The sequence below is a fragment of the Dendrobates tinctorius genome, unplaced genomic scaffold (genome assembly GCF_039654945.1).
Source record: "Dendrobates tinctorius isolate UK_male_01 unplaced genomic scaffold, ASM3965494v1 ptg000308l, whole genome shotgun sequence".
In the NCBI taxonomy this organism is placed as follows: domain Eukaryota; kingdom Metazoa; phylum Chordata; class Amphibia; order Anura; family Dendrobatidae; genus Dendrobates; species Dendrobates tinctorius.
The window spans coordinates 1,032,374-1,046,307 of NW_027361975.1; the positions used below are offsets into that span (position 1 = coordinate 1,032,374).

At 50.7% G+C, this 13,934-nt stretch overlaps 1 protein-coding gene across 1 annotated transcript in view; it reads left to right on the forward strand.

Moving 5' to 3' along the window:
• LOC141073605 (oocyte zinc finger protein XlCOF7.1-like) overlaps positions 1-13,500 on the forward strand; it is a 91,702-nt gene extending 78,202 nt beyond the window's left edge. Inside the window, exon 6 of the mRNA XM_073560899.1 lies at positions 12,676-13,500. Within this exon, the coding sequence (XP_073417000.1) occupies positions 12,676-12,719 (44 nt within the window). The 3' untranslated portion in view covers positions 12,720-13,500. The remainder of the gene's footprint in view (positions 1-12,675) is intronic.
• Positions 13,501-13,934: the final 434 nt, after the last annotated feature.

The following is a 13,934-nucleotide window of genomic DNA, read 5'->3' on the forward strand; positions in this document are numbered from 1 at the left end:
TGCCTTATCTTCTGTCCTGGAGCGTCTGCGTGGCGGTTCCGCAGGACCCAAGGAGGAAGATGAGGAGGAGGAGGAGGAAGAGGATGAAGAATCCGAAAAATAAAAGTCGGATCCTCGTCCTCTCTATCAGTGTCGGAGGCAAGGTAAGAATATGCCTCCTCCATTGAATAGCGCTGTTGGGACGAACGCGATGGGCGGGACATTTTTTGTGAAAGTGGTGCTTGGGTGTACTTTATTTATAACTGTGTATGTGTGGGGGGCTAGTGATTGGTGCACACTATCCTGTAAAGAAAAAGCTAAAAGGAAATGGGGAGAAAAATACCTGTGAAAGAAAAGTCTAAAACAGCAGGCCCTAGCTCTGATAAGTGAACGGCGTCACTTATCAAAGTTCAGTGGCAGCTGCTGGGTGTGCGTACAGGTGTGGTGCAAGGGGGGGTGAAAAAAAGGAAATCAGCAGGCACAAGCTCTGATAAGTGAACTATGTCACTTATCACAGTTTGACGGCTGTGGATGCGAATAAGGAGTTGGCGCTAAGGGGGCTACTAAATGTGCGCACAGAGGCGGCGCAAAGGGGGATGGAGGGGGTAAAAAGAGGGGGAAGGGGGGATGAAGAGAGATCGGACAGGGATCAGGGATTAGCACTTACGCTTGTAGTTAGGTGACGCAAAGGGGGGTGAAAAAAAAGGAAATCAGCAGGCACAAGCTATGATAAGTGAACTATGTCACTTATCACAGTTTGGCGGCTGTGGGATGCGAATACGGAGTGGCGTAAAGGGGGCTGCTAAATGTGCGCACAGAGGCGGCGCAAAGGGGGATTGAGGGGGGTAAAAAGGGGGAAGGGTGGGGATGAAGAGAGATCGGACAGGGCACTTACGCTTGTAGTCAGGTGGCGCAAAGGGGGGGTGGAAAAAAAGGAAATCAGCATGCACAAGCTATGATAAGTGAACTATGTCAGTTATCAAAGTTTGGCGGCTGTAGGATGCGAATATGGAGCTGGCGCAAAGGGGGCTTAGGGAAAAAAAGCAACTGCGTCACCAATCAACGCTCGGCGGCTACTAAATGTGCGCACGGAGGTGGCGCAAAGGGGGGGGTGGAGGGGGTAAAAAGAGGGGGAAGGGGGGATTGGGGAGATGAAGCTAGATTGGGGGGTGAAGCTAGATGGGGCAGGGATCGGGGATCAGGCAATAGTTGTAGGGTTTTCTTTCTTCTTTCTTTAGCAGGTATTGTGATGCTACAAGCTGCTGTGGTACCACAATACCCAGCACACCAGGAGATCCAGACATATGACCGCTCTCTAGGGAATCCTCAGCTAGTGTGAGGACCCCCTGCAGAGCTGTCATACAGGTCACAGGCAGGTCAGGGACAGGTCACAAAGCGGTCACCGCTGCTGTGACCTGTCATTGGTGGGATTGAATGATAACATCGATCCACCAATCCCTGCACTGCCTGGTCACCATGACAACCGCCTAGGATCGGAGCTCACAGCTCCAATTCAAAGGCAGGTCATGCCCAGTTCATCAGCAGGGCACAGAGCGGTCACAGAGTGACCACAGCTGTGCCCTGTGGTTGGCGCGATCACCGATCTAATCGATCGTGCCAACCAGTCCTGCAGGCCCTGCTGGGCCTGTATCAGGTCCCTGCCTAGGATCGGTGCTAATACAGCACCGATCTGGACCGATACTGGCAGGGCAGAGCGGCGCTATAGCGCCGCTGTGACCTGCGATTAGTACGATCGGCGATCGCGCCAATCCGGGGGGGTTTTGCCGGTGCCTGGCAACATCAGTACTCGATCGTAGCCTAGGACATCATTGTTTCAGCTGCGCCGATTGGCTGAAACAATAAGAAGCGCTGTGATTGGCTATTTCGATTTCAACAGCCAATCACAGCACTTGGGAGGAAGGGAGGGCGGCGACAGATCCCAGGATGCCGAGGCCATCTACAATAAGGTACGATGGCGTCGGAATTGTAAGGCGATCATCGCGACTTAAGTCGCGATGTCGCATTAAATGCCATGACGTACTATCCCGTCCCTGGGAAATTAAGTACCAGGGCACATGGACGGGATAGTACGTCTCATGGCAGAAAGGGGTTAATGACTGTTAGGCTATGTGCCCACGTAGCGATTCTGAAGCAGAATAAACCTGAGCAGAATCGCACATCCTGCTCCCGGGAAAATGCATGCGTTTTTTTTACGCGCTTTTGTAAGCGTTTGTCAAGCGTTTTTGCATGCGTTTTCCTAAGCGTTTTTGCCCATATAATTGATGGTATGTGGACTCGCGTGCGATTCCGCAAAATTAATGAACATGCTGCGTTTTTAATCGCTAAGCGTTTCCGCAGCGGTTTAAAACGCACCATTGGCACAACATGTGCGTTTTTCATTAATAAGCAATTTGATGCTTTTCTTAAGCGTTTCTGCAGCAGAATCGCTTGTCTAAAAGCGCTGCAGAAACGCTTAAACGCTACGTGGGCACACAGCCTTAGGTGTCCAGTAAAAACTTTCAGACAATTTACTTGCCATTGTGGGTGCTTTTTGTGCAACCACTTGGCACTATCAAAGCTGTCTGCGTAACATCCGTACCGTACCTCTGCTGAGTCCCCACTCTTACTCGGGCCCCCTGCTGCTCAACCTTGGCTCCTGATATCTCTCCTGCTTCCTGGCACGCGGCCAGCAGATCTCCAGGGATGACGCTGAGGATGTGCACGCTCTCCCGGTCTCTTAAAGAGACCACGCATTTTTTGAATATGCTTCTATCCAATGGTTTTATAGTGTGTACTATTTCTGGCCCCTCTGCCATAGAGAGGGCGCTGGAGCAACAAGTGTTTCCTGTTGCTAATTTCCAGTTTAGTGTTCTGTAGTACCTGTGTTCGGTTGTGCACTGCTAGTGTTCTGCCAGTTTGTCTTCTAGGCATAAGAAAGGTCCAACAGGGCCTGGCTAGGCTTAAAGCAGGTGCCTCTGGGTGGGCTAGGCATAAGCCTCCAGCTCCTGTGTCAAGTTGGTATGTAGTGTATCCACCCCCTGTGTGTTGATGTGCGGTCTCCAGGCTATGGGTGTTGGTGTATTGCCTCCAGCCCCCATTTGTTGATGTGTTCCATCCAGCCCATGTATGTTGCAACATGTGTTCCTTCCAGCCCCTGTGTGGTGTTGTGTGTGGCCCAGTTGGGTGTGCTGTAGAGTGGCCTCCAGCCCATGTGTGTTGGCATGTGGCCACCTGCCCCTGTATGTTGGTGTTTCATCCAGCCCCTGTGCATTGGTGTGTGGCCTCCAGCCCCTGTATGTGTTGGTGTGTTCCAGCCCTGTGTGTTGGTGTGTGGTCTCTAGCCCTTGTGTGTTGGTTGGTGTGTAGCTTTATATTGGTGTGTTGACTCTAGCCCCTGTGTGTTGTTGTGTGGCTTCCAGCACTTGTGTGTTCTCAAGGTCAGCCCCTATGTGTTGGTTGGTGTGGTCTTTAGCCTCTGTGTGTTGGCGTGTTGCCTCCAGTCCCTGTGTATTGTTGTGTAGCCTCCAGCCCTTCTGTGTTTTCCAGGCCAGCCCCTGTGTAAATTGGTGTGTGGTCTCCAGCCCTTGTGTCTTGGTGGGTTGGCTCAAGGCCCCCCTGTATGTTGGTTTGTGGGCTCCAGGCCATGTGTGTCAGTATGTGGCTTCCAGCCTCTGTATGTTGATATGTGACTTCCAGTCCAGTTCGGTGTGCTGTTGAGTGGCCTTCAGCCTGTGTGTGTTGGTGTGTGGTCACCAGCCCAGTTGGTGTGAGGCCACCAACTCCTTTGTGATGGTGTGTGGTATCCAGTCCCTGTGGTATGTAGCCTCTCCAGCCCCTGTGTGTTGGTGTGTGGCCTCCAACCCATGTGTGTTGGTGTGTGGCTTCCAGTCCTTGTATGTTGATGTGTTCCATACAGCCTGTGTGCTGGTGTGTGGTCTCCAGTCCCTGTGTCTTGGTGTGTTGCCTCCAGCCTCTGTATGTTGGTGTGTGGCCTTTAGTTCCTGTGTAATGGTGTGTTCCATCCAGCCTCTGTGTGCTGGTGTGTGATCTAGGCCAGCCCCTGTTAGGGCTTGTGGATCGCACCAAATATAAATTATGAAAGGGTGCGATCACAACCCAGGGTCCACCATGCAGAGATGGTATAGTGTTGTGAATTCTCTTTCTGGCCTCCCTCTGGTTATTACTGAAGGTAGTGGAGCTGGTCAGATGGGTTGCGAGTTCTCTTTCTGGGCTCCCTCTGGTGGTTACTGGAGGTGGTGGAGCTGATCTGATTGACAGAGGCTGGCCACCTGATAATGAGGATGACGATTGGAGATCTGGGGTTTCAGATTGGGATTTAAGACAGCCGACTCCCTCTATCCCTGCTGGTGACTTTCTTCCTGTGCCTTCTGATGTCTCCTGCTCTGTCCCTGCATGGTTCAGCTAAGTGGTTCATTTGCTATTCTGTTTGCATTTGATCTGGTTTTGTCTATCTCTGCTTTGTGCGGGTCAGCCAGGTCCGGCTGGGGCTGTGCTGAATCACCGGCCATATGTTACTTCATGTGCCAGTTTGTTTTGTCCCCTGTTATATTGGTCTCTTTTTGCTTTGCTTTCAGAATATACCAGAGTGCTGATATAGTGGGGGCGAAGTCGTGCGACTTCAGTGTTTTTTGTGCATCAGAGGTGTTGGACTTTTTGCAGGGTTTTTTGCGTGATTGCAGACAGTGTCTTAACTTTCCTGTCCTGTCTGGTCAGTGTGGGCCCCATCATTTGCTCAGTCTATTTTCCTGCCTGCGTTTGTGTTTTCATCTTGTCTCGCCGACAATATATGTTTGGGGGCTATCTATTCCTTTGGGGTCTGCTCTGGGGCAGTTTAGATTTCCCCTTTCTTGCTTTAGGCTTAGTTAGCTCTCCGGCTGTGCCGAGGCGTCTAGGATCATCGTAGATACGCTCCACGGCTACTGCTAGTTGTGTGGATAGGATCAGGGGTCTGCAATCGGCTTAGTTACCAACCTCTCTGGTTTTCTGTGGCTTTGCCTGGGCCTGCTATCCTCCTTGGTGACCCATTCATAACAGTATACTGCTGCTATACAACAATGGACGGCGAGTAGTAAAGTGCTCGTTTGACACCCGCGGGGAACCACTGAGCCGGTGTGATAGGAAACGGGCTCTGTTACTGCACAGTCCGCAGAAACCTATGCTGAAGCCTGTTAAACCTCACAGGCTACGACTAGAGGAGCACAGGACACTGCTTCTGAGACACGAGAAGCGTGCCCCTCTAGACCCGCTAGCGCCTGGAACCGCTACTGCGTAGCCAGGGAAAGTTCCCTCAGGAACGCTGTACCCTGTTAAACGTCACAGGGTGCAGCAAGCATTAGCTTACCGCTCTGAGCAGGCTCCACTGCTGCCGGAGAAGAATTGGAGACCGCCGAAGGCAAAGCTCGGGATTCCTGCTGTGCAGCGGCAGGAACCCGACGCCTAACATTACCCCCCTCCTAAGGCGCCCTCCTCTCTGAGCCTCGCTACGCTCAAATGCTGCAATAAGGAGCGGAGCGTGGATGTTCTCCACTGGCTCCCAGGTACGAGCCTCTGGACCATGACCCTTCCAGTCCACCAAATAAAACTTTTTACCACGCACCACCCTGCATCCCACGATGGCATTGACCTCAAACTCATCCGAATAGAGGTCTGATGTCCTGGCAGATGACTCGGACAACCGGGACATGTGAACAGGCTTAAGGAGGGACACATGGAAGGTGTCAGAGATAGCAAAGTGTGGCGGTAGACCACTGGATTGATCTGCTCAAGGACATTGAAGGGGCCAATGTAGGGAGGTGCAAACTTGGTGGACTCAACCCGCAGTCAGATATTACGGGCGGAGAGCCACACTAAGTCGCCAGGAGCAAAAGTTGGAGCAGGGCGCCGGTGCGTGTCGGCAGAAGCCCTCATTCTCTGAGGCCCGGATGGCATCCTGAGTGCGGTCCCAAATGTCACGCGCTTCCACCGCCCTGTCTGCCACCCTGGAATCATTGGACAACACGGGAATCGGGACAGGGACACGCGGATGCTGGCCGTAGTTAAGGAGGAATGGAGTCTGACCGGTGGAATCGGCCACTGCATTGTTCAAGGCAAATTCCACCCATGGTAGCAAGGATGCCCAGTCATCCTGCCTGGCCGAGACAAAACGTAGCAGGTATGTGACCAGGGTCTGGTTAGCTCTCTCAACCAATCTGTTTGTCTCGGGGTGATAGGCCGAAGAGAAATTTAGCTCAATGCTGAGCAGACTGCAGAGCTCCCTCCAAAACCGAGATGCAAACTGGGGACCCCGGTCACTGACTATCTTGTCTGGCATACCATGCAAGCGAAATACGTGTTTTATGAACAACGCTGCCAGGCCCCGTGCAGAAGGTAGCCACGAGAGTGGCACCAGGTGCACCATTTTAGAAAAATGATCGGTGACAACCCAGATGACCGTGCTGCCACTGGACTTGGGCAGACCGACCACAAAGTCCATGCCGACCATCTCCCAAGGTCTGTCCACCACCGGCAGAGGGTAAAGTAGCCCGGCAGGCCTCTGACGAGAAGGCCTGTTCTGGGCGCAGGAGACGCATGCCCGAATGTAATCTCCCACATCCCGGGCCATATGTGGCCACCAATATGTTCTCGCCAAGAGTTTGGTTTTCCGCTTCGTCCCAAAGTGGCTTCCCACCCTAGACATGTGGGCCCAAAAGAGAACTTCTGGTTGCAGATGGGCGGGGACAAAGGTCTTGCCCGGGGGCACCGATTCAAGAGCGACCAGAGCCACAGTCCTCAAGCTCTCCGATGGGATGATTAGCTGAGGCTCAGTCTCCTCCAACGACACCACGGAGCGAGAGAGCATCGGCCTGGATGTTCCTCTCACAGGACAGATAATGCAGGGTGAAACGGAAGCGGGTGAAAAACAGCGACCATCTGGCCTGGCCAGAATTCAGTCGCTGGGCCGTTTGGAGATATACCAGGTTTTTATGGTCCGTGTACACCTGGAAGGGAAACCGCGCTCCCTCCAGGAGATGTCTCCACTCAGAAAAGGTCAACTTCATTGCCAGCAACTCCCTGTCCCTGATGGAATAGTTCCTCTCCACCAGTGAAAAGGTCTTAGAGAAAAAGAAGCAGGGATGCTTCCGACCTTGAGCGTCCTTCTGATAAAGGACTGCTCCGGCACCGACGGACGAGGCATCTACCTCCAGGATAAATGGTTTATCCACATCGGGACGATGGGGGATGGGAGCGCCAGCAAAATGGGTCTTGATGGTGGAGAAGGCCTTGGAGACCTGTTCCGGCCAAACCTTAGGATTGGCTCCCTTCTTGGTGAGGACGACTAAGGGAGCCACCAAGGTGGAAAAGTGAGGAATGAACTGGCGATAATAATAGTTAACGAACCCCAAAAAGCGCTGCACCGCCTTAAGGGAGTGGGGTTCTCGCCAGTCCATCACCGCCTGCAATTTGGCAGAATCCATAGCCAATCCCTGGGCCGAGATGATATAGCCCAGGAAAGGCAAGGACTCCTGCTCAAACTGGCACTTCTCCAACTTGGCGTAGAGGGAATTCGCTCGCAAGCGGTCCAAGACCTTGCAAACGTCTCTCTGGTGGGAGTCCAAATCTGGAGAGAAGACAAGGATGTCGTCCAGATAGCCCACCACTGAGGTGGAGAGCGTATCTCAGAAGACATCATTACAAAGTCTTGGAAGACGGCTGGGGCATGACCAGATACTCATAGTGGCCATCCCTGCTGTTAAAGGCCATCTTCCATTCGTCCCCAGCACGAATACGTATCAGGTTATAGGCCCCTCGTAGATCTAATTTGGAGAAAATCCTTGCTCCACGCAACCTATCAAACAGCTCAGATATCAGGGGCAGAGGGTATTTGTTCTTAACAGTTATGGCGTTAAGACCCCTGTAATCAATACAAGGACGAAGTTCTCCATTCTTCTTCTGCACGAAGAAGAATCCCACCCCTGCTGGCGACACCGACTTCCTTATAAACCCTCTTGCCAGATTCTCCCTGATGTATTGTGACATGGCCTCCGTCTCCGGGAGAGACAGGGGGTACACACGACCCCGAGGAGGCTCCGCATCCGGCAAGAGGTCTATAGGACAGTCATAGTAGCGATGCGGCAGAAGAGTCTCCGCCGCCTTTTTGGAGAATACGTCTGCGTACTGCCGATGGAGCGAGGAAAGATCCACGGGGACCTCAGTGGAAGCTACCTGTATGCATTCCCTCACGCATCTACCCTCATAGGACTTGCTCCAGTCTAGAATTCTCCTCCAATTACCACTAGACGAGGCGTTTCCGGACCGCAGTGGGCATATGTTAGCCAAGTGACCAGGCTGTCAACACTGGAAACAGAGCACGGGGATGCACACCGAGCGGGACTTGGAGCCCGTGCGAGACACCTCCATGGCCTCAGGAGGCTCGATCACCCATTCGGGAGGTTCCAGAGGTTTAGCGAAAGTGGGAGCCAATCTAACACTCGATCTGGACTGGGAGTGCTCCAACCCATGCTCCGTGAAACGGAGGTCTATGCTGGTGGAGATGGTAATAAGCTCCTCCAGAGTAACGGGAACCTCCCTGGTGGCCAGAGCGACCTTGACGTGCTCCGCCAAACCCCTCCAGAGCACTGGTATAATCACCTTGTCTGGCCATTCCAACTCGGAAGCCAGTGTCCGGAAACGGATGGCTTAATTGCTGACCGAGAAGGTTCCCTGTACCAGTGCCAACAATAGAAGTGCGGTATAATGTGTGACCCGTGGCCCCAGAAAGACCTGTTTTAGAGATACCAGAAACTGGGAGGCACGCTGTATCACGGGGTCACCACGCTCCCACAGTGGAGTGGCCCATTCCAGAGCCCTGCCCAACAGGAGGGAGATAATGAATCCCACCTTAGCCCATTCTGAAGGGAATCTCGTAGCCAGCAACTCCAAGCTGAATAGAGCACTGGCTCACGAAACCCCTGCAGGAGGCGCTGTCACCTGAGAACTTATCAGGCAGTGGGAGACGGGACATCGGGGCAGGAATGGACGTGGAGGCGCAGGTAACAGCCTCTGCAGCTGCCTGTACAGCGACTGCAGTGACATCCGCAGCTGAGGCTGACCGCTTGAGAGCTGACAATCTGCCCTCCTGCTGCTGGACATATCTCTGCAGACGCTGTTCGTCCGTCATGCTAGCCAGACCCTGGCGCTATGATAATGTTAGGGCTTGTGGATCGCACCAAGTATAAATTATGAAAGGGTGCGATCACTACCCGGGGTCCACTGTGCAGAGATGGTATACTGCTGCTATACAACAACGGACGGCGAGTAGTAAAGTGCTTGTTTGACACCGGTGGGTCACCACTGAGGCAGTGTGATAGGAAACGGGCTGTTACTGCACAGAGTCCGCAGAAACCTATGCTGAAACCAGTTAAACCTCACAGGCTACGGCTAGATGAGCGCTAGCATGAGGTCACAGGACATTGCTTCTGAGACACAAGAAGCGTGCCCCTCTAGCGCCTGGAACTGCTACTACGGAGCCAGGGAAAGTTCGCTCAGGAACGCTGTACCCTGTGTGAGAATCATGGAGGAATAGTGGATGAGGGCAGGTATATCTCGCCCAGATACCTTTCATATGTGGCCTAGTCTGGTCAGTATCTCACCTGGTGACTGAGTAATGGGAAGCGGATATAAAAGGATGCCAGATGGTGTGTTAGTTAGTGCCGGGCAGGCAAGGATTTGTTTTATTTCCTGTATGTTTTGCTTTTACCTGAAATAAACCTGATCCAGCTTCACTTATGACAGAATCCCGGCAGTGCACCTGGGTTTCATGCTAAACCCTCGATCGCTTCTCCAGCAGGTGGCGCAGCGCCTGGCGACCTTACCTGAGGTTAACCCGGAAGCTGAGTCGAGAGTGATTCACGTGAGTTGGTACTGGCAGAAGATGACCGAAGATGACGTCGAGGCATACCTGACCACGTTTGAACGGATGGCGGTGCGGGAAAAATGGCCGAAGGCCCGCTGGGCCGGCCTGATTGCCCCGTTTCTTTCCGGTGAGGCCCAAAAGGCTGCTTATGACTTAGAACCTGAAGCCGCGCAGGACTTTGACAAACTGAAAGCTGAGATCTTGGCCCGGCTGGGGGTGACGACCGCTGTCCCTGCACAAAGAGTGCATCAATGGACTTATCAGCTGGATAAACCACCGCGGTCACAGATGTTCGACCTGATTCACCTGACGAAAAAGTGGCTGCAACCTGAGGTGCTGACGGCGCCAGAGATCATCCAGAGAGTCGTCCTGGACAAGTACCTGAGAGCTCTACCGCCGGCCCTGAGGAAGTGGGTAAGCCATGGAAATCCTACGACGGCAGATCAACTGGTGGATATGGTTAAGCATTACTCCGTGGCGGAAGGACTCAGAGACTACGCTACCCCACCTCCGTCTTCATCATCTCCACGTGGAACTGGTAAGACTGTTCCCAGGAGTAGGGGAGAAGGAAAAATCCCTAAGACAATGGGGGAGGAAAACGGGACTGCTCGCACGGTGAGGCCAAGAGTAACGAACTTTGGTCTAGGCAAGGGGCCCGTTAGGTGTTTTCGCTGCCAAGAGATGGGCCACATCGCTGCGAACTGTCCGGTCACTACTGAACCCATGCAGTGCGACGTCACAGACTCTAAAAAACGCATGTCTATGGTTGCCCAGATAGTGAGTGTGAATGCCGGTCAAAGTAAGGTGGAAAAACACGTGTGATGTATCGGTGGATGGGGAAAAGGTGGTGGCATTGGTGGACTCGGGAAGTGTGGTGACTCTGGTGAAGGCCAGTCTGGTGTCAGCCCCGACTGGACCATTAGACAGATTTTCTGTAACATGTGTGCATGGAGACACCTGTTCGTACCTCACCGCGGTCGTATGCATTTCTACTTCCTATGGGACGGTGCAACATAAAGTGGGACTCGTCGCCACATTGTTGCGTGATGTGATCTTGGGCCGGGATTTCCCCCACTTGTGGCAATTGTGGGAGAATCAATTGATGCCCCAGGGGAACAGTGTACGTGATTCCTCTCCCATGGCGCGGGTGAGTCCCGAACCCCTGGAGGGGGTTCCCCAGGAAGACTCTTGTGACGAGTCTACTGGAAATGACCTTCAGTTCCCGTTTTCGGTCATGGCAGGGGATACGGAGGGGGCAGGCAGCTGTCCACCTCCCCGTTTGCCGGATTTGGAAGTCCAGAAAGATGACTTCCAAAGCGAGCAAATAAAGGATCCTACCCTTTCTCAGGCTAGGACAAATGTAAAAGTGATAAATGGGGTACCCGTAGAACCTGGCACTAGGCTGGCATATCCTTATATGGTCCTGGAGAATGATTTGGTTGTTATATCAGATAGAGAAAAAGGGGGAAGACACGGTGCAACGATTAGTCGTGTCAAAACCCTACCGGCGGAAAGTGCTGGACCTGGCTCACGGACATGTGATGGGAGGTCACTTGGGAGTCCAGAAAACCACCGAAAGGATCTTACACTGTTTTGTTTGGCCAGGCATGCATCATGATGTTCGTGTATATTGTGAGTCTTGTCCTAACTGCCAAGCCTCTGCGCCTAAACCCCGGTTCTGTAGCCCTATGGTACCCCTACCTATTATTGATGTCCCGTTTGAGAGGATTGGGATGGATTTAGTGGGGCCCCTTCCACGGTCTGCAGGTGGACACCAACATATCCTGGTAATCATGGATTATGCCACTCGTTACTCGGAGGCCATCCCTTTGCGTAACACGGTCACCAAGACGATTGCCAAGGAACTGGTGCATGTGTTTAGTCGGGTCGGTATTCCAAAACAGATACTTACCGACCAGGGGACTCCCTTTATGTCAAGGGTAATGAGGGAGCTCTGCAGGCTACTACAAATTGAACCGTTACGCACGTCCGTATATCACCCTCAAACAGACGGGCTGGTTGAACGGTTCAATAAAACTTTGAAGCAGATGCTGAGAAAAGCGATAGACAAGGATGGGAAAAACTGGGACTATCTGTATTTGCTTTTTGCCATCAGGGAAGTGCCCCAGTCTTCCACCGGGTTCTCGCCTTTCGAGTTATTGTACGCCCAACGTCCCCGCGGACTGTTAGACATCACAAAAGAAACCTGGGAGGGTCAGGTCACTCTGTTTAAAACAGTGATAGATCATGTAACACAAATGCAGGACCGTATTGCGGCCATTATGCCCATCGTAAAAGAGCACATGATGCAGGCTCAGGGAGCCCAGAAAATAATCTATGACAGGGGTGCCAAGATCCGTACATTCAAAGAGAAGGCTGGTAGTGCAATAAGAGACTGCGCTGCTGTGGTAGAATTCAAGGTATCTTTATTGCCAACGCGTCTCCTGAGCCAGTCCCAGCTCACTTCATCAGGGCATGTTACAGAAGATCATTTCAGGGGTAATAAAACTTTATTACAACCATATTAAAAATTATGTTTAAAATGCCATAAAAAGAGTGTTGGTATAAAAAACGTAATTAAAAAATAAAAAGACACGGGGGGGATCACGAGGTAAAAGATTAAAAAAATGGCTCTCGAGCCCTGGGGTGGATTAGAACTTGCCTCAGAGGATATAACTCATGGTATTAGTCCACTATGCTACATGTGAAACTGGAAAGTAAGGAGAAAATGGTTAAAATCATGTGTAAATAGCTAAAACAAGTCTCAAATATCTTTTTTCTAGGTGGAGAAAAGAGAAGAACAACAAGAAGAAACTCTCTGGAATAGGTGATATAAAAATGGTTAAAAATTAAGTGTTAATAAAAAAATAAAAAAATGCATAAAAAATTTTTTTTCTTTAAAAACGAAGATGATGATATAAAGGAATTAAAACACAAGGTCAAAATAAAATCAATAAAAAACATCATTGATGATATTAAGACCATTGGGCTCAATAGATTTGAGTTTGTAGATCCAAAAAGCTTCCTTTCTGCATAGTGATTGAAACCTATTGGGGATGTGGTCTGGTATGTGATCAATGGGATAAATGGTGGCTTTACTGAAATCTCTGGAATGTGTGGTGTCAAAGTGTCGTGAAAGTCCATGTTTTTGGAAGCCTATTTTGATATTGTGACAGTGTGAATTCATGCGACAATGTAGTGCTTGTGTAGTGCGACCTACATACAATCTGGGACAAGGACAGGAAATGACATATATAACATGAGAGGAATGACAAGTGAGGTGGAATTTGAGGGGAAATTTTTCAAGTGTAATGGGGTGGACAAACACAGACGTGCAGTGTGAAATGGTATGACAGCAAACACAATTAGGACGGTGACACTTATAAATCCCTGGTGATGAAATGGTATGGGTAGTAGGCTTCTGGGGTAGAAGTCTACCTGGAGCCAGAATATTCTTTAATGACCTGGCCTTTCGGAAGATGATAGCAGGTTTGTCTGGAAGGACCCCATTAAGTATCGGGTTCTTCTTAATGATGGGCCATAAATTATTTAGAACATCTCTTATCCTGTTCTGTTGTGAACTGAATGTTGTAATAAAATTTGTTCTAAAAAGTTCAGCATCATCTTTCTTTTGTTTAGTCAGAGATTTGCTGAGGAGAATATTCTGGTTAAAATTTTTAAAACATTATCACATGTAGAACTAATGAGTTTTTTGGGATACCTCTGAGCAAGGAACCTTTCCCTCAGGACCTCGGATTGTGTGTTAAAATCCTCATCATTAGTGCAGTTCTTTCTTATCCTTTGGAACTGATTGTGAGGAATATTAAAAAGCCATTTTTTGTAGTGTCCACTCTTAAATTGTACATAACTATTAGAATCCACCTCTTTAAAAAACGTTTTACTGTAAATCTTGGAATCCCTGATGAAAAATGTGATGTCTAAAAAATCCATGGACTGATTATTAACATGTGGGGTAAAAGTCAAGCCCCATGGATTATTTTGGATGGAACAAATAAGAGCACCCACATCTAAAACGTCATTG